Genomic DNA, 26,030 nt, shown 5'->3' with positions numbered 1-26,030 from the left:
AAAAGAATACATAAAATATATTTAATAATAATAAACACATAATAATAATAAGATAGGTGAAGGGGATTAAGTGGTACAGACTTCCCATTGTAAAATAAATAAGTCCACAGGGATGAAAAGTACAGCATACGGAATATAGTCAATCATGTTGTAATAACTTTGGTGACAGGTGGTAACTACACTTATCAACTACACTTACTATGGTGAACATTTCATAGTGTCAGTAAATTTCAAATCAGTATGTTATACACCTGAAACTAATATAATATTTTATGTCAGCTGTACTTCAATATAAAAAAATGAAAAACAAAGACTTTGTGTTTACAAGGAAGTGTAACAGAGCCTTGGCATTTCCTAGTAATGAGAATATAGCATCTCTCTATCAATTTAATTGTTTTTTTTAAAGATTTTATTTATTTGAGAGAGAGAGAGTGAACGAGAGCATGAGCAGGGAGAGGGGCAGAGGGAGACACAGACTCCCTGCTGAGCAGGGAGCCCGAAGCAGGACTTGATCTCAGGACTCTGGGATCATGACCTGAGCCGAAGGCAGACGCTCAACCGACTGAGCCACCCAGGCATCCCTCAGTTTAATTAAGTTTATAAGACTTCAGTCTGTATATAAAGTTTTTTGTATACTACAAGAGATAAATTTCATTTATTACTACAGTCACACTGAAAACTTAAAATGAATACTTAAATGTGAATGATCACAATTAATTATAAGCCTTGTATATTTTCTTTATAGACAGGAAAAGAAAGTACCTTTTTTCTGAACCTAACAAATTGTTGTAGCAGTTATTTTTTCCCTCTAATTTGTGAAAACATTAACAAATATATATATATGTATATATTTGAATGGAGAAAAAGTTTCTGATTTAGGTCAATACCTAGAATACTGTGATATTTCTGTTTTGGTGGAAGGATCAGTGGGGATTATTAATTGTCATGAGGCATATCTGGAGATATATACCTATTTTGGTGGGAAACTGGCATTCTTCCAGATAGTCAAGGAAAAAAATTCTGGCCAGTGCTTGTTTGAAAAATATTTTGTTCTTATTCATTCCAAATTTGTAATAAAATTTTTTAGTATTAAAATATTCAAGTTATAAAAAATATATTCAGGTTGTAAAAGGAACAGGTATATCTGCTTTATTTATTTATTTTTTTTCAGATTTATTTATTTGAGAGAGAGAGAGTGTGCATGAGGGGTGTGGGGAGGGTCAGAGAGAGAGAGAATCTGAAGCAGACTTCCAGCTGAGTGTGGAGCCCAAGACAGGGCTCAATCCCACAACCCCAAGATCATAACCTGAGCCAAAATCAAGAGTTGTCACTCAACCGACTGAGCCACCCAGCTGCCCCCTTATACTTGTTTTAAATAGCACTTTCGTAATTAGAAGGAACTATGGATATATGTGATTCAGTTGAATTATTTATTTTATATTTTCTTTTCAGATGTGGAAGTAGTTCTTTTACTTTCAGTTCTCTTACTATTTACTGAAATTTTAGTTTACAGGCAGCATTAAGGGCAGATCCAAAGGACTTCAATTGTTGGGAGTCACTAGGAGAGGCATACTTAAGCAGAGGTGGCTATACAACAGCCTTGAAATCCTTCACAAAAGCCAGTGAGCTGAACCCAGAATCCACATACAGTGTGTTTAAGGTTGCTGCAATACAGCAAATCCTAGGCAAATATAAGGAGGCGATAGCTCAATACCAGCTGATCATTAAAAAGAAAGAAGACTATGTGCCGGCTTTGAAAGGTAATTTTTTAATACTTCCTTGACTTTTGTGATACTGGAGTCTAAAATCCTTTAGTAAACTTCCTAAATGCATTTCGTAACCTGAAAAGGACTTCTTTAGTCAACAGCAAGTGTCTTCTTTCATGGACTTCTTATAGTATGACTTGTTATATAGATTTGAATATAGAAAGAGCAGATCTTGTTTTCTAACAATAAATAAATAGTAATATGATAAACATTTAACTTTTAGATCAAATAGCATGGTAGCTATTTAATGGAGCTCTAAAACAAGAGTTTCCCTGCTCTTATATTTTAATACTTAATTCACTTTATCTTCAGAATATCTCAGTACCTTTTAATTACTTCTTAACTTATAGATTTTTTTTCATTTTTTGAATGTTAGGGACAACTTACATTGTTTTGTAATACCTAAATTAATTTCACTTTCTCCGTATATACTTACTCCTTAACAAAAGATTTTTGGTAATATAAAGTAGAACACCACCATCCATATATAATCTAAATTTTATATGATTATATCTAACCATTTTTAAAAAACCTGGAGCCCATTATATGTCCTTTACTCCATTTCTTTTTCTTTTTTAAGTGAAACAATTGGGGTTTAAGTCAGAAATAGTATATGTTATAAGTGATACATAACTTAGGTCTTGGAAACTTTTTTTAAAATTTTGTAAAACTTTCCTCAAGAGAAGAATTCACATTTATTAAATCTTTAGGAAATTGCTATTTCATTTAATTTTTACAGTGTAGTTTGCTCTCCAGTTTTGAATATAAAAAGATCAAATCTTGTTTCACAATAGTTAATAAATAGTAATATGGAGGAGAAAAGCATTTAGTAGCATTTTCAAAGCTGAGGTTTTGAATTAAGTAACTTGCCCAAAGTCAAGGAAATTCTTTTCGATAGATTTTTATCACTTTTAGTATATATTTATTCCAACAGAACCCTGCCATTTGAATTCCATACTAAATGTATGCCAGACCATACTTAAAGATAATTTTTATACAATACTACTGAGTTTTGTTTTCTGGAAAGTGGCTTTAATATCACATCACTACGTTTTTATCAACTTTATTCTAAGTGTTTCTTGTGTGTGTTTTAATAACTATAAACTTAACCTGATTTTAGGTTTGGGTGAATGCCATCTCATGATGGCAAGAGCGGCTCTAGTTGATTATCTTGATGGGAAAGCTGTAGACTACATAGAAAAAGCACTGGAATATTTTACTTGGTTAGTATTCTTCTTATTATTCATTGTGTTTATTATCTTAGAATTATAATAAAGCTGAGGTTAGAAAATCTTTCTGCATTTATTCTGTTAGATGAAGCAATCATTATTCAGAATATCAAACATAAAGATACTAGCCAATGAATTCAATAATATACATATTGTATTAATTTTGCATTGGAGAACAGATACAATTTCTTGCTCCTAGTAGCAGCTGACATGCTAGATGAATGGGGAAGGGTGGGAAGGAAGAAGCAGTCTGTCAGGGGAGTGGCAGCTTGGATATAATGTATCAGTGTTACATTCCATAGTAAGGGCCTGTTTTAGGTATATTGGTAGGGCTGAAGATGAGGGGAAATGAGCAATCTCATTGTTCCTGGAGAGAATCTGTGTAAGAAAAAAAGTGATGTCTAATACTAAGGGAATCAGAAAAATTTGAGTAAATCTGGTATTTTATAGAACTTTAAATTCACTAGCGAAATAGAAGTATTTGTTAGATGATTTTTAAAAGTCTGTTACACATACATTTGAATTTTTTTTTTCTTAAACGTCTTTCTTGTGCTCCCCTTCCTTTCTTTTCCTACTTGCCTTCTCTTCTGGTTCCTGTTGATTTGGTTGCTCCAGAATTGATTTTCTTTGAGTATGAACCAAATATGAAAAGAAAACCTTAGCCTTTTCTCTCCCACAGATTTTTATTGCTACTTTTCAAGTCTCACATAATACAGATCTTTCCAAATAGGGGAGGGTATTGTGAAGAGGGCATGCTTCATTTGAACTGGTATTTAAAAGTAAATGTGAACCTTTCAGTGATGATACTTGAGGTACAAACACAGCCTTTCTGACAATGGGAAATTTTGTTCTGGGTAGCTTGTAGCATTCACAGCCAACTAAATGGAGGTCTCTAAAACTTTTTAAGTGATAATCTCCAAATTTATGTTTACTTCTAGACTTAAAAGTTCGTATTACTACAATTCTTATGTAAGGGTGATAGAAGTTCTTTTATAGATTTTTTTTTTTGAACTTTAAAGGAAATAAGAATTCAGGCTGTTGGAATTGCCTCTGTTTCTCTTTTTTCCCCGTTTTCTTCTTTCATGCTGTCAATTTTATTTTATTGTTTTTTAAAGATTTTATTTATTTGAGAGAATGAGAGAGAGAGAGCACATGACAGGGGGGAAGGTCAGAGGGAGAAGCAGACTCCCTGCTGAGCAGGGAGCCTGATGCGGGACTCGATCCTGGGACTCCAGGATCATGACCTGAGTTGAAGGCAGTTGCTTAACCAACTGAGCCACCCAGGCGCCCCCTTATTTTTTATTTTTAGGTATTTTTATTTTATTTTATTTTACCTTTTTTTCACTACAAGTGTATTCTTTAATTCCGCCCCCCCCCCCCCCCCCCGCCCATCTCCCCATTCCCCTACCCACCACCCCTCTGGTAACCATCAGTTTGTTCTCTATAGTTAATAGTCTGTTTCTTGGTTTGTGCCTTTTTTTTTCTTTGCTTGTTTGTTTTGTTTCTTATATTTCACATATGAGTAAGATCATATGGTATTTGCCTTTCTCTGACTGACTTATTTCACTTAGCATTATACTCTCTATCATGCTGTCAATTTTAGAAATTATGCTAAGATATTTAGGCAGAGGAACTACAAATAGTGTTGTCCTACCTCCTGATCCTCACAGTGGGCTTTCAGGGATGACTGCCATAATTAATCTTATTTCTCAGGAAGATATTGGAAAATGATTTTTGGCTGGATTCTTTTAGTAGAAAAGGCTATGAGAAATGTTCCATCTGCTTGTCCATCTGCCAGTAACATAGCTGATTATTGAGACTTGGCTTAAGTGAAATTGTCGTGTTTTATTTATAAGATCTTGAGGAGAGAAAACTGAAGAGAAATGGATAGCTGAGATTTTTTCTCATTCTAAAAGAAGTGACCTTTATTACCATAATTGATTTTTTTATTTACTCTTTTTTTTTTTAAGAATTTTATTTATTGAGAGAGAGAGAGAGAATGGTAGAAAGAGAGCATGAGAGGGAGGAAGGTCAGAGGGAGAAGCAGACTCCCTACCGAGCAGGGAGCCTGATGTGGGACTCGATCCTGGGACTCCAGGATCATGACCTGAGCTGAAGGCAGTCGCTTAATCAACTGAGCCACCCAGGCACCCTTTTTATTTACTCTTTTAAGCTTGTGCATGCAGTTTTATTTGCTTCAATAAATATGGGTTTTCACGTTTTCATATTTAGCTTTTAGGTAATCTTGGTCTCAGAGAATAAAAATCCTTTGAATCACCAAATATATTTAATATATTATACATTTACCAGACTTTTATTTGACTGAAGATCAACAAGCCAAAACATGAGTTTAGAATAATTAACTGTGAGAGAGTTACCAACTTGACTACTTTGATTATTGTTTAAAAAGACAAATATAGAGAGCATAGTTAAAAACCGTTCAGTCTTAATGGTGAATTGGTCCTGGAAAATTTATTGACATATTGATTATATGATTTCTGCTACTTCTAACAAAAATGATGAAGAGTACCAAAGAGATGTTTGCAAAATTTCTGGCATTTAAAATAATCAGTTTTCCTTCCCTCCCTTCCTTTCTGCTTCCTAATAGGGAGATGATAAGATGTTGTCCATTTAGAAAGAATTTAGTAAAGCATTCACTGCACTTAACCAAGGAAGTAATTTGTAATTAAGATTGTAATGAGAGAGATAAATTTCCTATTGTTTGGAAAAAAATATAAGAATCAAACTGTTTATTTTTTTAGGGCTCTGCAGCATCAAGCTGATGTGTCTTGCCTTTGGAAGCTAGTTGGGGATGCTTGTACCAGTCTGTATGCTGTCTCACCATCTAAAGTGAACGTTAATGTTTTAGGAATCCTTCTAGGTCAGAAAGAAGGAAAACAAGTATTAAAGAAGAATGAGCTTCTCCATCTTGGAGGAAGGTAATTTACAAAGATTGCTAGTTAATGACATTCATTTTGAATTAGGACATTTTAACAAAACGTTACATTTATTTTTATATTTCCATAGGTGTTATGGCCGTGCGTTAAAACTGATGTCTACATCTAATACGTGGTGTGATCTTGGAATTAATTACTATCGCCAAGCACAACATCTAGCAGAAACAGGCAACAATACAAATGATCTTAAAGAGTTGTTGGAGAAATCTTTACATGTATGGTTTTGAGAAATTTTTTATAAACTTTTTAAAAAACTAAGTGCTTTTCTGATAGATGTTTTTGATAAAGTAGATACTATCGTGTTTTCACATAAAACCACATTTATCTTGATATAAATGCTGCTGTTCCAAGATATAAAAATTAATCTAATTTTACTTTTCAGTGTCTGAAAAAGGCAGTGAGACTTGACAGTAAAAATCACTTATACTGGAATGCTCTTGGTGTGGTTTCATGTCACAATGGTAAGAACTGAGTAACACTTCAATATTTTTAGAAGATTGTTTTAGGTAATAAAGTTCAGTTTCATCAAATTCTGTATTTTTCAGGTATTGGAAATTATGCCCTTGCTCAACACTGTTTCATCAAGTCTATCCAGTCAGAACAAATTGTGGGTGTTCTTTGTATCTATCTATGATAAAGAACTCCAAAATTTAGTGTTAATAATTTTCTGAGACTGCCCTGTAGGCAGGAACCTAATTGTATATATATGTTTTTTAGAATGCTGTTGCATGGACCAACTTGGGAGTGTTATACCTTGCAAATGAAAACATTGAGGTAAATGTGTTGTCTGTTTTGTCACTTTAAAAGTAAAAGCGTTCTTTATATATGACCTCTTTGTAATCACTCAGCTTCTTGTGGAGAATTACTTTGAATATTATTGTCTATTCTGTATGCCCTCCTGTATGCTAGATAATTGATGACATTTGGTTTATTACATATATGAATAGTGAATGTGTAAGATTTATTTTCCTTTCCACACAACTGAAGAAATTTTGGTTTTATTAATTATGTTGGGTTTTCATTTAAAGATTAAAACAATTCTGTTATGAATTATTTGGGTGTTATTCTTTTTATCTGTACACGTGTAAGAGGAGACCGGTGTAGACTCTGTTAGGGGTGGGGTGAGGAAGTCACGGGGATGATTAGTACTGTCTTGCAGCTTAAGCTTAATCTATGCTTGAGTGATTTCAGTTGGGCTTTAGTGGATATTAATTCCTTTAGATGCCACAATGTAATTTTCAACTTGAACAGTTATATGTTAGAGAATTGGAAATACAGTAATTGGAAACGTGTTTGTAGCATGTTTAGAAGTTTCCATAAATCTGTAGATGATAGCACATCTGTACTATTTTGTGTTTCAGCTATTATATTGAATATCATCCTTTTAAAATAGCTTCAGTAATATTTTCAGGATAAATTAACTCACTGCAAAGATTACTTCAGAAGACTGTAAACAGAATGAAGGAGAATATTAATTTGGGACTTAAAATATGTGAAAATATTTTTAAAAATTTAAACAAAGCTAGATATTAGTTAATAAGCTATGAATATAGTTTTATGATAGCACAACTCAGTTGCCATCCATGAGCTTCCTTTTTCATAAGAAAAATAAGACTGTTTCCTGTCGCATATAGATTATTGAGTAAACAGTATAAGGCAGCATATAACAGTGTTTGTAGCAGAAAAATAAGCATGCAACTTAATGTGCCCAAGTGAGGTAGCTTTAAAGTTTCCTGACTGCTTAGCACAGATTTATGTTGATCATTCTTTTTTTGCCCAGTAGCAGATACATGTCATAGACCTCATTGTTAGTTTTTATTCTACCAGTTAAGCTTCAGGAGAGGGCAATAGATACTTTTCCATGTGGCTAGCAAATGGATGGGTGATTAGTTAAAAGTTCTACAGACTATGAGGTGCATCTCTCTATTGTCCTTTCACTGGGGACCAGAACCCCTAAGCCTGTAGAGAGATCGGTTGTACCCACGAGTTTTTAGGACTATGTAGTTAAAACACAGTTTTAAACATTGCTAGTTGTGTTTAAACGATGAAGTTTTAGATTTATAAGTGTTTATGTTGACAAGTATGACTTATCTTATTCTCTTATGCTTTTTAGTTTAGTACTAAGTTAATAAAATGACATATGTTATTTTTTTGACTTTTTTTCCTAGCAAGCTCATGAAGCTTTCAAAATGGCTCAGTCTCTTGATCCGTCTTATTTAATGTGCTGGATTGGACAAGTAAGATATATGTATTTATTAATAATTCTAAGATATAAACAACGTATTAATATGTAAAGTGGTATAAGTAACCTATTAATACAAATAACAATGATAATAATGATAACAGGTAACATTTGAAGACTTCCTTTGTGCCAGTCACTGTGCTAGTCTCTTTGTATGTATTATTTCAGTTAGTCTTTCATCGATCCTTTGAGATGGTGGTTGTTATTAAACTTCTCATGGATGGGGAAATTGAAGTTTAGAGATCCTGAGTATTGTGCCCAAGGTCATACAACTTGTAATGATTAAGCTTTGATCTGGGGGGCTTTGAGCCCCATTAGTCTGACATTAATGCTAAAAAACAAAACAAAACCAGAACTCTGTTATTTAAATGCATATTTACCAAAAAAATTAAGATTGGCAAAGATCATTTTGATTATGTTTTCCCATTATCTGTAAAATCTTTATATTTGATTTGATGCTTGTTTATGAGTATTGTTCTCCTGCTCCCCTGAAGTTTAGATTTGTGTATTGCCATATAGGAATCAGGATACTTGGTTACAAATGTGAGTCCGTCACTGACTGATTATTTTATCTTAACATATCACTGCTAGATTTCATTTTTCTAACTTGAAAAAGAAGGAGCTTGGCTGAGTGGCCTCCAGGGTCTTACCTAGTTGAGTTGTAATGATACATTAGTAAGTGGTTGATTGTTTTGGTTCAGAGAATAGCAGGAGCATCACCCATCTCAGGAAATCAATAATCAGAATTTAGATATGTTTTATTCTACTTTTGACTTTTGGGTCAAATTCTAGTTAATTGGTGAAGCAAACAGAGTTAGAAAGGTAACTCTATGAACTGTGGTTCTATGAACTATGATAGCATCTGGGAGCAATGGCATTATTACTAATCTCTGTGTAAGTTATTGGACTCAAGGGGCCCAAGAGTTTGCATTTCTAACTGTTCCCAGGTGCTGGTTCTGGTCCAGGGACTTGACTTGAGTAGTACTGCTCTAGGTCAGGAGATTTTGGATGCTAATCAGAGCCACCTAAGTATTTTTTTTCTAATTTTTCAATTCTTTTTATTCTTTTTTTTTTTAAAGATTTTATTTATTTATTTGACAGAGAGAGAGACACAGCGAGAGAGGGAACACAAGCAGAGAGAGTGGGAGAGGGAGAAGCAGCCTTCCCGCGGAGCAGGGAGCCCGATGCGGGGCTCCATCCCAGGACCCTGGGATCATGACCTGAGCCGAAGGCAGACGCTTAACGACTGAGCCACCCAGGCACCCCTCAATTCTTTTTATTCTTAAAAATAATTTATTCCAGACATTAACTGGTAGATTTAATTAAAATGGTAACAGTAAAAGTAAGACCTAATATTATTTCTTAAATAATGTTAGTAATGTATGATAACTTTAAAAATGTGAATTTTTTTTATAAAAGATAGATGAGTTTGAAAGTAATTTTAACTTATCTCATAGTCTATCAAGTTAACGGCATAGGTGTGTTATTTAAAATTCTGAGGCACTTTCGGGGTGCCTGGGTGGCTCAGTCGTTAAGCATCTGCTTTCGGCTCAGGTCATGATCCCAGGGTCCTGGGATGGAGCCCTGCATTGGGCTCCCTGCTCCGCGGGAAGCCTGCTTCTCCCTCTCCCACTCCCCCTGCTTGTGTTCCCTCTCTCGCTGTCTCTCTCTCTGTCAAATAAATAAATAAAATAAATTCTGAGGCACTTTCAAAAAATAAATATGTTGAGACTCTACCCCAGGTCTGTGGAAACTAGAAAGCTAGGGGTAAGGACCTCCTTTTTTAAAAAAAGCTTATCTAGGTGAATCTGAGGTGATCCTATGATTAAGAACCCTACTCCAGACAAATACCAGTATGAATGGATCAAAGGTGAAAGGGAAGGGAGAAGTTAGTGCAGCTTCATCAGTGTTCTGAGGAATTTTATGTGGATTATTCCACCATTAGCTGGTTGCAGATGGAATTCTGAAAGCATATGCCAGGTTAAGGGCCAATTTAACAAGTCATTCTGGTCCTCTGAGCCATGGGAATATAGTAGCTAAGATTAAAAAAGAAATTACCTCGGGCGCCTGGGTGGCTCAGTTGGTTGACCGACTGCCTTCGGCTCAGGTCATGATCCTGGAGTCCCAGGATCGAGTCCCGCATCGGGCTCCCTGCTCAGCAGGGAGTCTGCTTCTCCCTCTGACCTTCCCCCCTCTCATGTACTCTCTCTCTTTCTCTCATTCTCTCTCTCAAATAAATAAATAATAAAATCTTAAAAAAAAAGAAATTAGCTCTGCTTTTAAGCATAGCTAGTATACCTTTGAATCTTCTAAATAGTTTTACTTATTATTGTTATTATTCCTTTTAAACACATGAAGAACCTCTTTTTTCCTTTTATAGGCTCTTATTGCAGAGACAGTTGGAAGTTATGACACAATGGATCTTTTCAGGCACACTACAGAACTCAGTATGCATGTAAGAATTGACCATTCTTGAGGATTCATTAATGAATAAAGTATTATACTTGTTGAGAAAATGAATACAGAGCGGTATCAGATGTTAATAACAGCAGTTGTCTCTACTCTTTATTCTGTCTTAGAAACAGATGAGCTATCTTTAAAGAACTTCTCATTTTTGTCTTCTGTTATCTTTCAAAAGCTGATAAAGAAATGACATGGAATTTAATAGATATAGTAGTCTTGCAGAATTGAAACTGAGACTCGAGGACAAAATCAACATGAGATAAGGACTAGACTTGGTTGACATTTCTTGATTATGAAGTGTTTTAGAACCCTTTTGATTCGTAATTATTAGTTTTATCTCTAAGAATGGTGCTGAGAAGAAGGAGATGAGCCCATTGGGTGACGCTCTGTTTTCTGCACTTTATTTAAATCCCATTTGGTTCTTCTACTTAGGGTTGGAGCAAGTAATTTAAAAATGCTCTTAGCTGTGTTGAATCATAGTGACTCTTCATTTAGAGGCACTTAGCAGTTGACTTAAAGAAGACTAAGATGTGATATTTACTGTATTGAAGTCTACTGTTTTATAATTTTTATTGGTATATTTATTACCCTATGTTTACTTGTTAACTTCGTCTTTTTTATAGACTGAGGGAGCAATAGGGTATGCGTACTGGGTCTGTACAACATTGCAAGATAAAAGCAACAGAGATACAGAGCTGTACCGGTACAACATTGTTCAGATGAATGCTATTCCAGCAGCCCAAGTTGTTTTGAGTAAATACATAGGTAAGGTGTTCAGTATTTGAATAACCATTGAAACAATTGAGTTTTTAAAATTAGTTAATTCCAAATTAAATATTAGTGTTCCTTAAGACATGAATTTGCCTTTTTTTTCCTCCCAGTGGCCAGGCAGTCTATTTTCAAATTATAGTAATGACTCTTGAAGAGTGATGAAAATTTCTGTTACCTAATGCTTACAATATAACTGATTTCCGTGTTGTAGTGGAAAGCATTTTGGAGCCTGATGGGCCTGAGTTGCTGCTGTTCTTTTCTGCCATTTATTTCTCTGTAGTCTTAGGCCAAGTATTTTATTACTTCTCTTAACTTCTGTTAGCCTTGTAAAGTAGAGATAATAATTGCTAGGTGGTAGACATGTGAAAATTAAGTGTGATAATCTGCTTTAAATTCCAAAACTAGTGTGTTTAACCTCCTACTTTAACACCTGATTTTTCTTCAGGATACTGGAAAAATACATTTAGGTTTAGGAAAAGGACAGAATAGTGAAGTTTCATTAACCTTCTATTGTAATAATTTCCTTTCTTCCTTAAAAAAACTACCAGTTTTTTTTAAGATTTTATTTATTTATTTGACAGAGAGAGAGACAGCAAGAGAGGGAACACAAGCAAGGGGAGTGGGAGAGGGAGAAGCATGCTCCTCACTGAGCAGGGTGCCTGATGCGGGGCTCGATCCCAGGACCCTGGGATCATGACCTGAGCCGAAGGCAGACACTTAACGACTGAGCCACCCAGGCGCTCCAAAACTACCAGTTTTATTACCAGTTTAATCTTGCCATTTGCAGCAACATGAATGGAGCTTCAAAGTATAATGCTAAATGAAATAAGTCAAATAGAGACAAATAGTCAAATAAGTCAAAAGAGAAAGACTTAAATACCAGGTGATTTCACTCAAATGTGGAATGTAAGAATCCGAACAAATGAACAAAGTTAAAAAGCAAGAGAGGTGACAAACCAAGAAACAGACTCTTAGCTATAGAGAACAAACTGATGGTTACCAGAGGGGAGGTGGGTGGTGTGAGATAGGGGATGGGGATTAAGGAAGGTAGTTGTGATGGGGGGTGGGGGGTGGGGGATGGAAAACTGCCAGTGGGTTTTAATCTCTACTCTGCCTCTTAGTAGCTATAATGATAGCTTGGGCATATTAACAAATTGGATTTTAGTTTTCTCGTGTAATATAAGAATGAAAGTATTACTTAGAGTTTAAATGGGATGATTTATACAAAATGTTTTGCAGAATACCTGGCATACCCTAGATGCTCAAGAAATGTTAGTTTCACTAGTCTTTTATTTATCCCTTGACAAATAAAGAAGCAAGAAGTTTAAGCAGGCTCAGGGACAGTTGAATATTATGAAGAATCAGATAAACTGAAAAGCAGAAGAGAAAATTTCTCATCGTGGGTATGGAGAGGATTGTAATACTCTTCCTGCATTGAACCTGGGATACTTGAGCAGAAGACAGTTGACAAACATCAGCACTTCATGTTATGCAGTATGCCAAAATGAACGACTCTAAAGAATATCTAGAGCCTCTGCGAGAGTGTATGGGTCAGAAATTTTACTGTGAAGTTTCCATAAGAATGGGTAACATTTGTAAAGGATTTACATAGCTAAAGAAATCTTTAGCTTTCTACAAAATTCAGATACCTAGAACAATGAACACAGAGTTCCCTGACAGTTATGCATGCCTAGTTTTTTACCGTATAGTGGAGCCATATCATATACTCATTTAAATTCAACTATATGTGGCCTTGCCATAAGTGAATGAATGAACAGATGAATAAGTAAGAGAGAGGAAGGAAAGAGAAGATCAGAGAGAATGCAGGCAGTCTCATTGTCTTGCTGACAGTTTGCCTCAGAGTGAGTGTGCTGGGAAGGCATGAATCTCTTAGTTTGACTCAGTTTGGTGTCCCTCTCTTTTGTGACTTCAGGAGTTTTCAAGAATAACTTTGACTATATAATTTTAACTTTGTGATTTAACTTTGGAGCCTGCCCATCACATAAATTGTGACTGCACTATAATTTGTTAAACAATTTAAGGGGTTTGAAGGCTTATTTCCCAATGCTACTTTTAAGTAAATCAGATGTGTTTCTCTGTATGTTAGTACATACATAATGTTTTTTGACATTAAAATTTCAAAATACTGCATTGAAAGTGTCCAAGTCATCCTGGGTTTCTAGTGTACAATACTGAGTTTATTTTTTATTGTTTTTAAAGATTTTATTTATTTTTTGACAGAGAGAGAGCAAGAGAGGGAACACAAGCAGGGGGAGTGGGAGAGGGAGAAGCAGGCCGCCCGCTGAGCAGGGAGCCCGATGCGGGGCTCGATCCCAGGATCCTGGGATCATAACCTGAACTGAAGGCAGACGCTTAACGACTGAGCCACCCAGGCGCCCCTGAGTTTATTTTTTTTTTAAACACATAGAAATTGGAACAGAACCACCAAGAAAATTGCAGGAAAGTTTAAGTGATTAGCCAAAGAACTGAATTTCCTTATAAATCTTATGACTAGTGTTAACATGAGCTACAATTTCAAATTATTACTCCTTTGGGGATAAAAATGTTTAGACTTTAAGGTGTAACTAGAAACTATAAATAATTATAAAATACTCAATAGTTTAGAAGTTATAAAATGATTACTAGTATTTTATAATCAAGATAAATATCAGACTATTCTTAACAATGCCAGTAGTCTTAGGAGGTAATCTGGTGTCTAAGATATTGAAAATAAAACTAGCATTTTACAAACACAACCAGCATGCACATGTAAAGAAAAGATATTTTTGGATTTTCAGAAAGAATTCAGAATTATGCGCCAGCTTTCACAATGTTGGGTTACTTAAATGAACATCTACAACTGAAAAAGGAAGCCACAGATGCATACCAAAGGTAAACTCTACATTTAATTAAAAGTGGTCCTTATTTATTAGTTGGCCTTTTTTTATTTAGTCTCAGTTAATGAAGAAGGTACTAAACAAATGTTCTGATTCCTTTCCTGATATCTTCTATTATTATTACATCTCTGAAGATGAAAAGACACAGTTTTAAATTTTTAGCTGTATTTGGGTTTCTGTTGCTCAATCCAAGAGAGGGACAGAGAAGAAAAAAAAACAAAAACCAAACTAAAAAATCTCTCAGATTTTGTTTTAGAAAAACAAAATTTTCATTTAAGACTTCGTCTAGCTTTAGACCAAGTTTTCACTTTAGACTTTGTCTAGCTTTATAAAAAAACACATAGGTTCATTCAGAAAAGAAATGAGAACCTTATGATATATTTGTTTGTATTTAAGATCTATATTTTATTCACTCAGTAGTTTTTGAACTGCTTTGTGCCAAGCATTGTCCTTGGCACTGGCAATTTAGCAGCAAAATAAAACAGACACGGGCTCTATTCTTACGGAGTTTCTGTTCTCGTGGTGGGGAGACATATGATAAGCTTATAAACATCTGTGATGGTAATAATTGCTAAGAAAGAAAATCAAAATGGGGTAAAGGGCCAGGGAATATTAAGGCAGGTAGTGAATTTGAGACAGGTTTAAGAGTGATAGGTTTCCTAAGGAGCCGGTTGACGCTTGCCTGAATGAAGTGAGGCTCTAAGCCATTGGTTAAGAGGCAAGAGCATCCAGGCAGAAGGAATAGCAAGAGCAAGTGCTCTGACACAGGAGTGGACTTGGTGTGTTGAAGAAACAAGGACAGTGTGCTCGAGTGAAACAGCCAACCAGGAGGGGGTAGGAAATGAAATCAACTTGAAGATTTATTCTCTGCAAATGAATTGATTGGTAAATAAGAAAATTATTAACATTGTGAATACTAGGTGAAAAGTTAAAAGTCCTAAGTGCATGTATCATTGCCCTAAATCTAAAAAATACTTACAAGAAGCCTTGTTAGATAAAAAATAATTGAGTTGCCCGAAATGCTTTGCCATGCCCTTTTATGGATCTCTTGGTAGTTCAAAGGAGTCATCACTAGATGGTACTGGAGGCTGTATAATCAAGAAGGTATTTTTTCAGGTGTATGTGGAGGTTTATAAAAAAACACAAGTCTATTTCTTTCAGTGTCACAATAAGCTTACCTGTAAACTGTAGAAATATGGTAGAATACAACAGTAAGCAGGATTTTTAAAGAAAAATTAGATAGCTTCACAGTGCTTGCTAATTTTTTGTATATACTATGAATCTAACACTAGTTATACCTTTAACTTAAAATAGCAACTCCACAGTCATATGAATATGCACCACTCTTCCTTGACTGATTACTGCTGTTGTTTTCTGCCTTAAACAACTATCTGAAGCTTAAAACCACAAATTAGGTATAAATCTAACGATTATAGTTTTTAATATACTGTATAATACTGTCTTTTAGACTGCTTTGGCAAATATTTGTTTTTCGCGTAACATCCTACATATTAAAAGCTTTCCTTGGATAGTTCTCCCTAGATAATCCTTTTTAAACAGAAAAGGAAGGTAAAAACAAAAATTTTACTAAATATCCAATTCCTGTTGATTAAGACATTTTTCTGCTTGTCCCAAGGGGACTGAACACAAGAAGATAAAAATAAGGCCTTTGGGGATTCCTTATGATTCTTTTCTTTCTTAACTAAATATTGCTTAAATATTTTTTTGTATGTAACGGGTAAGGGCACATGAAAGCACTCAATTTCCTGGCTTCCTAACTCAAACTACTGTATAAATATTTTTAAGATTGTTTGCTATATACTTGAGATAATGTCAAAACTAAAATAGCAACACCATTGTTTCCCATATTTAGATTAAGTTTTTTGGAATATTTAAAACTCAAGTATGATAAATGATTTCACTTAGTAAGAGATCACCTTATTAATGTAATTTTCCTGACAGTCTAAAATCTAAATATTAAGTGCTTTTGTTATACCACCTTGTTGTAAACAAGTTATGTGAACAAGTTGTTATGACAGCATTAAAGAATTAGAGTTAAATGAAGAAAACAAAAACTTACAGGATTGTCAATTGTCTTCAGGGTTTTTTTCCCAAAGAAAAAGTTACAAAATCTTGTGTTAAGGAAGAAGAGTAAAAGAATGCTATTGTACATAGGTAACTTAAAATACCTTGTCCTTCTTTTTAAGGGCAATGTTATTGTTACAGACTGCAGAAGACCAAGATACTTATAATGTTACAGTAAGAAATTATGGCAGATTGTTATGGTAAGTGTATTTTTTTCCCATTAATTCTATGAATTTATTAGATTTTTCTGGTGAAAGCTATAGGACTAGTGAGGTGGTGACGAATTTCCAGAGTAGTGGGCGTATATAGTTGAGTGGGCTGAAAATCTCCCAAGGATACATAATTCCCTCAATACTAGGCTTTGTAAATAGTTTCCTGTTCCTATACTGATATCTAAGGCCACTGTGCTTCAGTGAGAAGCAGATTTAGAACTGATGGTTGTGGACTGTACAAGAGAACATTTCAAAGAGAGGCTCTTGCTGTCTGTTGTAATAGAACCCTAGTTAATTGGAAGAGGAATTGGACTTACTCTGACTTGTTTGCTGCTTATACTTACATGGGGAATGGCCATTGAGGACCCAGAAGCCCTTTAGAAACAGTACATAAAAATTTTTGTGTATGTGCATTTTGTGATGGAGAGAGAGCCATATAGCTTTCTTCAGGTTCTCAAAGACTTGACTTCAAAAAGAGTTAAAAAAAAAAAAAGGATTAAAACCCAATTATTTTAGAGATTAGAATTAGGTCTAGAGAATAGAAGTATTGTGGGAGGAAGGTTTTTGGCTCAAGTTAGGGAGGTGTTCCTCAAGCTGAGAACTGCCCCCAAATTGAATGGTCCAGTTTGAAAAACATTGTTAGAACTATAGTTTGATATTTTGGGATTAGTGCCTGTATCTTTTAAAGAGGCACATAGTAGAGATCTGAGGTAGCCAGTTCTTTTCTTTTATAATCATGTAACTGAATCATATTCATAGACAGGAAAATATTTTTGTTCTGACTGCTTTTCCCTCTAATTCTTTTAAACTGTTGTGTTTAGGAGTTGATAGTTTTATCATATCTAAGATTTTGTTGTAGCAGAAGACAGGTTATAAGAAATTATATGGAACAAGTATCTGTTTTTAGTTTTGGTTTCATATAATGTAAATATTTTTTACTTTTAGTTTTTATTTTTAGTTTTATTTTAGGGAGGGGGGAAGACAGAGGGAGAGAGAAAGAGTCTTAAGCAGGCTCCGTGCTTAGCACAGAACCAGACATGGGGCTCAATCTTACATCACTGAGATCATGACCTGAGCCAAAATCAAGAGTTGGACGCTTAACTGACTGAGCCACCCAGGTACCCCATCATATAATGTAAATATTTTTGAAAAAAATCTATATCTTCTATTGAAAATAGATCATGTCTTTTAAAATTTGTTTTTATTATGAAATATATTAAACATGCAAAGTGCAGTTAAGTAGTATACAGCATAATTTAATGAATAGTCACTGCCCAAATATAACAGATCTTAAAATTGTCCATTGTCTTCAGGGTTTTTTTCCAAAGAAAAAGTTACAAATAAAATTAAAGCCTTGTGCCTTTCCTAGTTCTATTCTGTTCTCTACAAAAGTAATCACATGTTTGAAGATAGTATTTATTAAAAAAAAAAAAAACTTTTAATATATGTATGTATCCATATACAATCTAAGGTAGCCCTCTTTCCTTCACCAAAATATTTATCAAAATTTGAGGTTTTTTGACTTTAAAAACCTTAAATTTTTTTGATTTTTACGGTCTTTCACCTTTGGGCGCCTGGGTGGCTCAGTCGGTTGGATGTCTGCCTTTGGCTCAGGTCGTGATCCTGGAGTCCTGGGATCGAGCCCCACATCTGGCTCCCTGCTCAGCGGGGAGTCTGCTTCTCCCTCTCCTACTGCTCTACCTACTTGTGCTCACGCTCTCTCTCTCTCTCTATCAAATAAATAAATAAAATCTTAGAAATCTTTCACCTTTATGAGACTAATTTTAGAATCAAAGAATGCCTGTATTTTTAGATCCCATACCCTCCCCAAGATTAAAAGGATTTTCTAAAAAGATTTCCAATAACACATTAAAAATAAAAGTTTCTGATTATAGTGATGGACACGAAAAATAAGAATCTCAAGGGCAGAGTGTATCTTTTCCAGGCGATGGCAGCTTCTCTTCATTTTTAAATAAGTAAAACAATTATTTTTTTGTTACTAAAAAGTATTGTACTTTAGGGGTGCCTGGGTGGCTCATTCAGTTAAGCATCTGACTGTTGATTTCAGCTCAGGTCATGATCTCAGGGACTTGAGATTGAGCGCCATGTGGGGCTCCCCAGTGAGTGTGGAGCTTGATCAAGATTCTCTCCCTCTCCCTCTGTCTCCCTGTCCTCCCACCCCCCCACCCCCCTGCTCATGTGCTGTGCATTCTCTCCAAAAAATAAAATGAAATAAACTTTTAAAAAAAGTACTGTACTTTAGTGTCATATGTAACAATTTTTACTTTTCTTCCTATTAAATGCAGAAAAGATAATCTATACTTTTGTCTGTGGAATTTAGTTTACCTTTATACTCTCCAAAAAAAAAAAAAAAGGATGTTCAGGTAAACAGTTAAAACAGTTTATACAAAGGCTAGGTTTCATTTTAATTAGGTATTTTATGCTTCTTAAGCTTGTCAGAGATGCTAGAACCATACTCATAGGGTAATATTCAACCAATATATTAAGCTTAAAGAGTTCTGTATAAAAGTCAACTTGAAATTATTTTTATACTTTGGGATTTTAGTTCAAGTTTGTTAATAAAAAAGACACTTTATAATTTAGCAAAACTAATCGTTTTCATATGTAATTTAAAAGAAACAAAATGTGAAGTTACATTGCTCCAGTATATCTTATTTGAAATAAATGATACACCTTCTATTTTAATATGTCTTTTTCTTTTGCTTTAACACTAATAGATGAAGTATGTGAAAGTATTAAAAGAACCTTGGTATAATAGTCTCTTTGTATTCTTATGATATAAGCCAAAATCGTTTTTAATATTAAAAGTAAGTTATGTTTTGCTTCTTAGTTCCATTGGTGAATATGATAAAGCTATCCAGGCTTTTAAGTCAACACCCCTTGAAGAGTTAGAAGACATCATAGGTTTTGCATTGGCTTTATTTATGAAAGGTCTATATAAAGAAAGCAGCAAAGGTAAGTATGTTGCTTGAAGCTAAAGGACACATCTTACTTTTCCAGGGCTGAATGGAATTTAATCACAAGATTATATACAGAAAGATGGAACATTGAAATGGGAGTAGGGGTTGCAATGTTTATTAAGATCCAACTAGGAGTCAGGAATGATATTAGGTACTTTTTATCTGTTCCCTCCCTTAGTACAGTATTATGTGAATAGTCCTTATAGCAGTGTTATGAGCTGAGTGTTATCTTAATTATTTATATAAGGAAACTGAGGCCCAAGATCGCTTAAAGTAGAGTTAGCATTTGAAAGCAGGTCTTTGCTTAAATGTAAATTTCTGATAAGTGAAGACCTTGACCTATTGGTAATAATGTGTTTGATTTTCTCCAAAAATGCTCAGAGTACATTTTCATATATATATATATATATGCGCCCAACCTATGTGTGTGTAGATACTGTAAGTATTTACAGCTTGATGGTTACTGGTATGCACGTGGAAATTTCGTGGTATCTCAATGGCTGCAGGCCTTCACATCGCTTAAAGATTTCCCTATAGAGTCTGAAGATAGAAGTTAGGGAATGTCTCATAATAATCCTAACGATATCCCCACGATCACCTTGGACCAGCTAAACCAGGTTAGATTATTTAAAATTTTTTCCGATCCACTTGAAAATAAGGAAACAATAAGATATGATTTAGTTAGACCTTTTAGAAAATAGGATTAGAAAGGGAGAAATTTCACTGTCAATCAGGATTGTGTTTATATCGTTTTGTTTTTGTTTCCAACTCTGTATAATAGCCTATGAGAGAGCCTTGTCTATTGTTGAATCAGAGCAGGACAAAGCCCATATCTTGACAGCTCTGGCAATAACGGAGTATAAACAAGGAAAAATGGATGTAGCCAAGACATTGCTATTTAAATGGTATGTATAGGGGCGCCTGGATGGCTCAGATCGTTAAGCGTCTGCCTTCAGCTCAGGTCATGATCCCGGGGTCATGGGATGGAGCCCCACATCGGGCTCCTGGCTCAGCGAGGAGCCTGCTTCTCCCTCTGCCTCTCTCCCTGCTCATGCTTTCTCTCTCTGTATCTCTGTGTCTCAAATGAATAAATAAAAAATCTTTAAAAAAAAATGGTATGTATAGTTGACATCAACACTTAACATGACCAGATACTTAAACATTGGATTACAAATTGGAACAATGTAAAATGAAGTTTTTAATGTTTTAGGAACTTTTTGTTGAACAAAAGGGATTGGACTGACCTGGTTGTCAACTGACAATCATAGGTAGAGATCATGGCTTAATTTTTAGCTCTGGATCCATCCAGTCCTTCAAACCATCTTATACTCTGTGTGTATTAATTTGTTTAAAAGAGTATTTGATCACCTGATCTAGTAGGATCTTAAAATTTTAATGAAGGGAGTTCTGACTGGCTTATTTTTTGGCCTCTTTTGTTCCCAAAGAGATTTTTTTTCCTCTTTATTTTTCTAGTTAACTTGATAAAATAAAGTTCATTTAAAACTAAAGCTTTAAAAAAATATACCAATATAACTTGTAACTATTTCTTTGTTTTTGGAATAAATTAGTAAAACAATAGCCTATGATATCTGTGGTTATTTATAGGGTTATATGGTTAGTTAGTTTTCTAAAACCCAGGCCCCAAAACACTATTTATATTTGTTTCTAAAACTTGATATAATGAACAGAAAAGAAAGACCCTTGGTATTTTTAACTGCTTTAGACTTTTAGGGAAATTGCTGTCCCTAGAAGCCAAGGAATCTGTTTTATATTTATCTTAAAGCTGGGCTTAGTTTGGTGAATCCTTAAGTAGGTTGCTTTTTTAACATTTTACTAAATGTTAAAATTTTAAATTTTACATTTTACTAAATGTTAAAAATGTTTTAATAGTTACAGACTACTGTACTATGGCTAATATACAATTAAAAATATTTACAGCTCTATCTTAAAGGATCCAACCACAGAAAGCCTTCAAGCCCTGTGTGCTCTCGGATTGACAATGCAGGATGCTACACTATCAAAAGCGGCACTTAATGAATTACTGAAGCACATCAAGCAGAAAGACGATTATTCAAAGTGCCTTCTTACTTCAGCGATTTATGCACTGCAAGGCCGCAGTGTGGCAGTGCAGAGACAAGCATCTAAAGCTGTTCACAGGTAAATTCTGTACTTGTGAACTTGGAGTAATTATACTTGATGAGCTAATCTTTGACATTTGGACCTTATTAAGAATATAAAATGAGGGAAGCATATATTTTTGTAAACCAGAATGTAGTTTTATGAAATTGCACTTAGGACCAGGTAGCTGAGTATACACATTATTTCATCTATAAAGATTTTTTAAAAAATTCAGTTGATAAGCAGATAAGAGAACAGAAATTTTGTACTTATTCAATAAGTTAAGGCCTGAACCTCATTTTAATACAAAAGTCCTTACTTATTCTCAAGTTAGTGATATGGTCTGTTTGTTATTTGATACCATCCAGCTTAATGGTTTTAGGAATTTTTGGCCACTCAAACATTCACTAATATCTTCAAAATTTAGAAAATAGAAAGCTCTTACTACTAGCAGTAGTGGTTATTTGTTTTATTTTCAGCAGTAAAGTGGGTTTTTTTTAAGATTTATTTATTTTAGAGAGAGAGTGCATGCATGCATGAATGGTGGGAAGGGCAGCGGGAGAGAAACTCAAGCAGACTGTGTGCTGAGCATGGAGCCAAAACCAAGAGTCAGACACTTAACCAACTGAGCCACTCAGGCACCCCAGCAGTAAAATGTTCTAAATGAAGTTTATTTTCCTTTCGCAGTTTTCATCTCTGTGTTTTCCTTGAACACAACATATTAAATTTCCTTAGCTTTTCTTAATTAGATCTTAATTAATTAGATTAGGCTTTGTAATTATCATATTGCTGATTTTTCCTTATTTTCATAAGGACTCTTGGTGTATATAGAAGATATGTTTGCTGAAAATTAAGGCACTTTCATTCACACATAGACAATTAATATGAAATTGTGTTAGATGTCTACAACATTTTGAACTTATCTAAATAAAATGTTGGTTGTTTTTACTTTTCGTGGTTTAAAGTGACTCCCATCTCTAAGCCTTTTGCTTTTGATGATCTCTGTAGTAACCCAGCTGATCCTGCTCTTTGGTCTCTGCTGTCCCGAGTAGTTGCTCAGTATACTAACCGAAGTGCAAAGGTGAGTAATGTTCTAAATTCCGGCAGAAAGATAAAATAACTTGCGATGTAGTAAGTAATACCATTTTTAGAATATTAGCATTATCATTCTGGGAAATAACTAATACAGCAAAGGAGTTTTGTTATTTAACCAGATTTTCCATTTGTCATTTGATAAGTAGTACACCGAGTTTCTTTCATGTACTATTGTACTGTTCTGGGTGTTATGAAAGATACAAAGAAGTAGGTAGACTTTTTTTTAATACATACAGATTATGTTAATGTCTATGTGATTAGGTTATGTTTATAATGTTGCCATTTAGGAAGAATTAACTGTTGTGTTTTTTGAATCCCAAAAGATATTTTTATTTAAAAGCTCTTCAAAGATAAGAAAATAAGAACTAAAACATTGCTGTAAAATCTAAAAATGCGAATCTCAATACGAAGTCATTGATGTTCTATAAAAGGGATTATATATTTTCATTCATAATAGCCAGATATTTTTAGAGGTCTATAAAGTATTTTGTTAATTTCTGTGGTTACTATGTCCTTTCATGGCTGCCTAATTAGTGGGTAAACATAATGGTAGTAGCTAATTATGTTTTGAACACTTATTATATCTAATAATTCCACTGTCTGAAGTCTCTGTGGGTCTGATTTTATGTTATTCCTACTCATTTTTGCACATGGTATTTCAAAGAACCTAGAAGAGCATCATTATTAGGTACTAGAATGAAGTACTTATTATGTGCCAACTATTGTATATATTTTGTCATTTATCCCAACAACCACATGAAGTAGCTGCAATTAATGTCCATTTTATAGACAACACTTGAGACAGAGAGAATAAATAACTTGTGCAAAACCACAGTTAGTATTCGTGGTGATAGATCATCCCAGATCTAACTCCTGAATCCTCCTTTTACTCTGCCACGTTTTCTGTTTTCTTTTTAATCCATCTTCTATTTGTTTTATATTAACATATTTTTAAAGATTATTTTTTGTCATTCTTTATATGCTAAATATGATGTACAAAACATTTCTGATACAGTTCCAGTATAAAATTAGGAGAACAGTATGCTTCTGAATTAAAATGAAATCATTCTCATAATTCACTTTCTTTTCCAGGTAAAATGTCTAACTGAATTTAAAAATTAAGGATTTCAAGCTTACTTTACAAAAATTATGATGTATATATTTTTTTCATTTTCAGTTTTGAGTTGATTATTGAAGCAGTGATTTGCTTCAAGGTGCCCTGGCTATTCATTTTACTAGGAACTACAGAAATTTTTAAAATACCGTATTTTCATGGAATAAAACGATATTAATCCTAAAATAAATTTTGTGATTCTGTTTCTCTTTCTCTTTCAGTCTTTCTTTCACATTCTTTTATATTGTTAGGAAATATGTACTTGTGTTTGGTGTAAAACTGTGTAACTTTTGCACCATTAATGAATACTTTAAAAGAGTAGAGTTGAAATGATCGTAGTAGAAAAGATTTTTTATAAAAATACTAAACTTAACAAAATACTAAACATCTCTTAAAGCAGTAATCATTTGATACTTCAGGAATTTGGAAGTTATGAATGTGATAGAATATTTGGTGGAAAGACTTTTATCAGTGTTAATTTTTATTTGTGAAAGTTTATACATTTATCTAAATATTTTCTATTATAGGGAGGTGCTGTAGCAGGAAATGTGGCTCATATTTTGGACTCAAATCATGGAAAGGTTAGTTTTCTCCCATACAAAGGAAATGTCCTACTTGTTAAATATTATTATTGATGAAACAATAAAATAATTTTTCTTCCTAGGTTTAGTACGTTATATCATACCTGATATAGTCCTTTTTTTAGTCAGTTTGAATGTCATGGAGCTATAAAAATAATTGGCTAACACTCTTTTTCTTTTATGCAGAAGGCATTACTGTACACTGCAGTAAATCAGTTAGCTATGGGAAGCAGTTCAGCAGAAACTGAAAAAAATATTGCACTAAAGACCATTCAGAAAGCAGCTCTTCTTTCTCCAGGTGAATATAATGTAATCCATTTCATTAATTCAGATTCTTCTGGTCTTGCATTTGTGACCTATAGGCACAGAGTTTGCATTTCATGAAGTAAAGGAATTTTAAGAAAATATTCTAAGCTTTTGCATATTATTTGATTATCTTGCATTTGACTCCTGATAATTAAGAGATAATCAATTCTTGAAGCAGGCTGGAAGGAATATCTGCATAAAGATACTTTATTGAAACTCTGAATTGTGTATTTTCAAGAAGTAGTTTTATTTTTGTTTTCCATAGTCTGCTTCAGTGAGGTTTACCTATAGCTACTAAATTATTTAATGAACATATTTAGTTATTTTAGTTATTTTTATGGGTAGTTGGCTCCTTAAAGAGTGGAGATATGTCTTCTGGAGTAACTGTTGGAATGTCAAGGTGATGTCCTCACCTGAGCTAGCCCGTCTTTGTGTCTTTGATCACATTGATCACTGAGGAAGTACCTCTGACCACATCAGTATACTTCCATTATCATTGCTAGAGGACTGGAATACCTATCAGTGTGTATTTTTACATAATAGTATTTTTAATATGAGATACAGAATTAAATAATTTTTTTCCTGCAGAGTACTTCAAACATTTGTTAAATCAGAAAACTTTTGTTTTTGGCTAGGGACTGTTAGGAAGCAAATTGTACAAAATAAGTCCAATGTTATCTTCAGAGTAAATTGTAAAGATCCTAACTAAACAAAATATTTAATAAATCAGAGATTATTTTATAAAACAAGTAAACAAACCAACATCTTGTTGTTTATTCTTTGTTTCATTTATGTAATAGAACCAAAAGAGACCCTAAACATTTGGAATTGTCTTTGTTATACACTGGATAAGTTTTTGATTTTTAGAGGTTAGTTCAAGATAGTATTAGATAGAATTACTCTTGAGGATTTTTACCATGGATATAGAATGATAAAAGATCTGTTAGCTTTTGATTGTGTGAGTGACATAAACTTTTAGAAAGGTGAGATTGCCCAGATAAGGTCTTCTATAATGATCTTATTTTCCCATATTATCTGGAGAAATACATACTCAAGGAATTAGAATCATCCTATAAGATGCTTGAAGGGGGGACTGAGCAATGAAGATGAGTGCCTCTGTGAGACTTGTTTTTGGAGTCCAGTGAAAGTAAATATAATTGTAGTTATGTGTAGTAGCTATATACCTAATCCTTGCAGATCTTTATCCTTGTGA

The 26,030-nt window shown here is 34.0% G+C and overlaps 1 protein-coding gene across 11 annotated transcripts in view; it reads left to right on the top strand.

Annotated features, from left to right (window-relative positions):
* TTC37 (tetratricopeptide repeat domain 37) overlaps positions 1 to 26,030 on the top strand; it is a 167,477-nt gene that overhangs the window by 104,740 nt on the left and 36,707 nt on the right. For all 11 annotated transcript variants that reach the window (XR_003522132.2, XM_027605941.2, XM_027605936.2 and 8 more), the window contains 18 exons: positions 1,507 to 1,760; positions 2,887 to 2,989; positions 5,758 to 5,934; positions 6,023 to 6,167; positions 6,335 to 6,413; positions 6,498 to 6,559; positions 6,670 to 6,726; positions 8,121 to 8,189; positions 10,575 to 10,649; positions 11,281 to 11,422; positions 14,227 to 14,320; positions 16,533 to 16,610; positions 19,474 to 19,598; positions 20,385 to 20,508; positions 21,542 to 21,760; positions 22,730 to 22,802; positions 24,458 to 24,511; positions 24,698 to 24,809. Coding sequence is in view for 10 of the 11 variants with exons in the window: in XM_027605941.2 (XP_027461742.1) it covers positions 1,507 to 1,760; positions 2,887 to 2,989; positions 5,758 to 5,934; positions 6,023 to 6,167; positions 6,335 to 6,413; positions 6,498 to 6,559; positions 6,670 to 6,726; positions 8,121 to 8,189; positions 10,575 to 10,649; positions 11,281 to 11,422; positions 14,227 to 14,320; positions 16,533 to 16,610; positions 19,474 to 19,598; positions 20,385 to 20,508; positions 21,542 to 21,760; positions 22,730 to 22,802; positions 24,458 to 24,511; positions 24,698 to 24,809 (2,042 nt within the window). In the remaining variant the exon portion in view is untranslated. The remainder of the gene's footprint in view (positions 1 to 1,506; positions 1,761 to 2,886; positions 2,990 to 5,757; positions 5,935 to 6,022; positions 6,168 to 6,334; positions 6,414 to 6,497; positions 6,560 to 6,669; positions 6,727 to 8,120; positions 8,190 to 10,574; positions 10,650 to 11,280; positions 11,423 to 14,226; positions 14,321 to 16,532; positions 16,611 to 19,473; positions 19,599 to 20,384; positions 20,509 to 21,541; positions 21,761 to 22,729; positions 22,803 to 24,457; positions 24,512 to 24,697; positions 24,810 to 26,030) is intronic.

Source organism: Zalophus californianus, chromosome 5 (assembly GCF_009762305.2).
Source record: "Zalophus californianus isolate mZalCal1 chromosome 5, mZalCal1.pri.v2, whole genome shotgun sequence".
Classification (NCBI taxonomy): Eukaryota; Metazoa; Chordata; class Mammalia; order Carnivora; family Otariidae; genus Zalophus; species Zalophus californianus.
The sequence above is the reverse complement of the archived record's forward strand: the minus strand, read 5'-3'. Positions and strand labels throughout refer to the sequence as shown.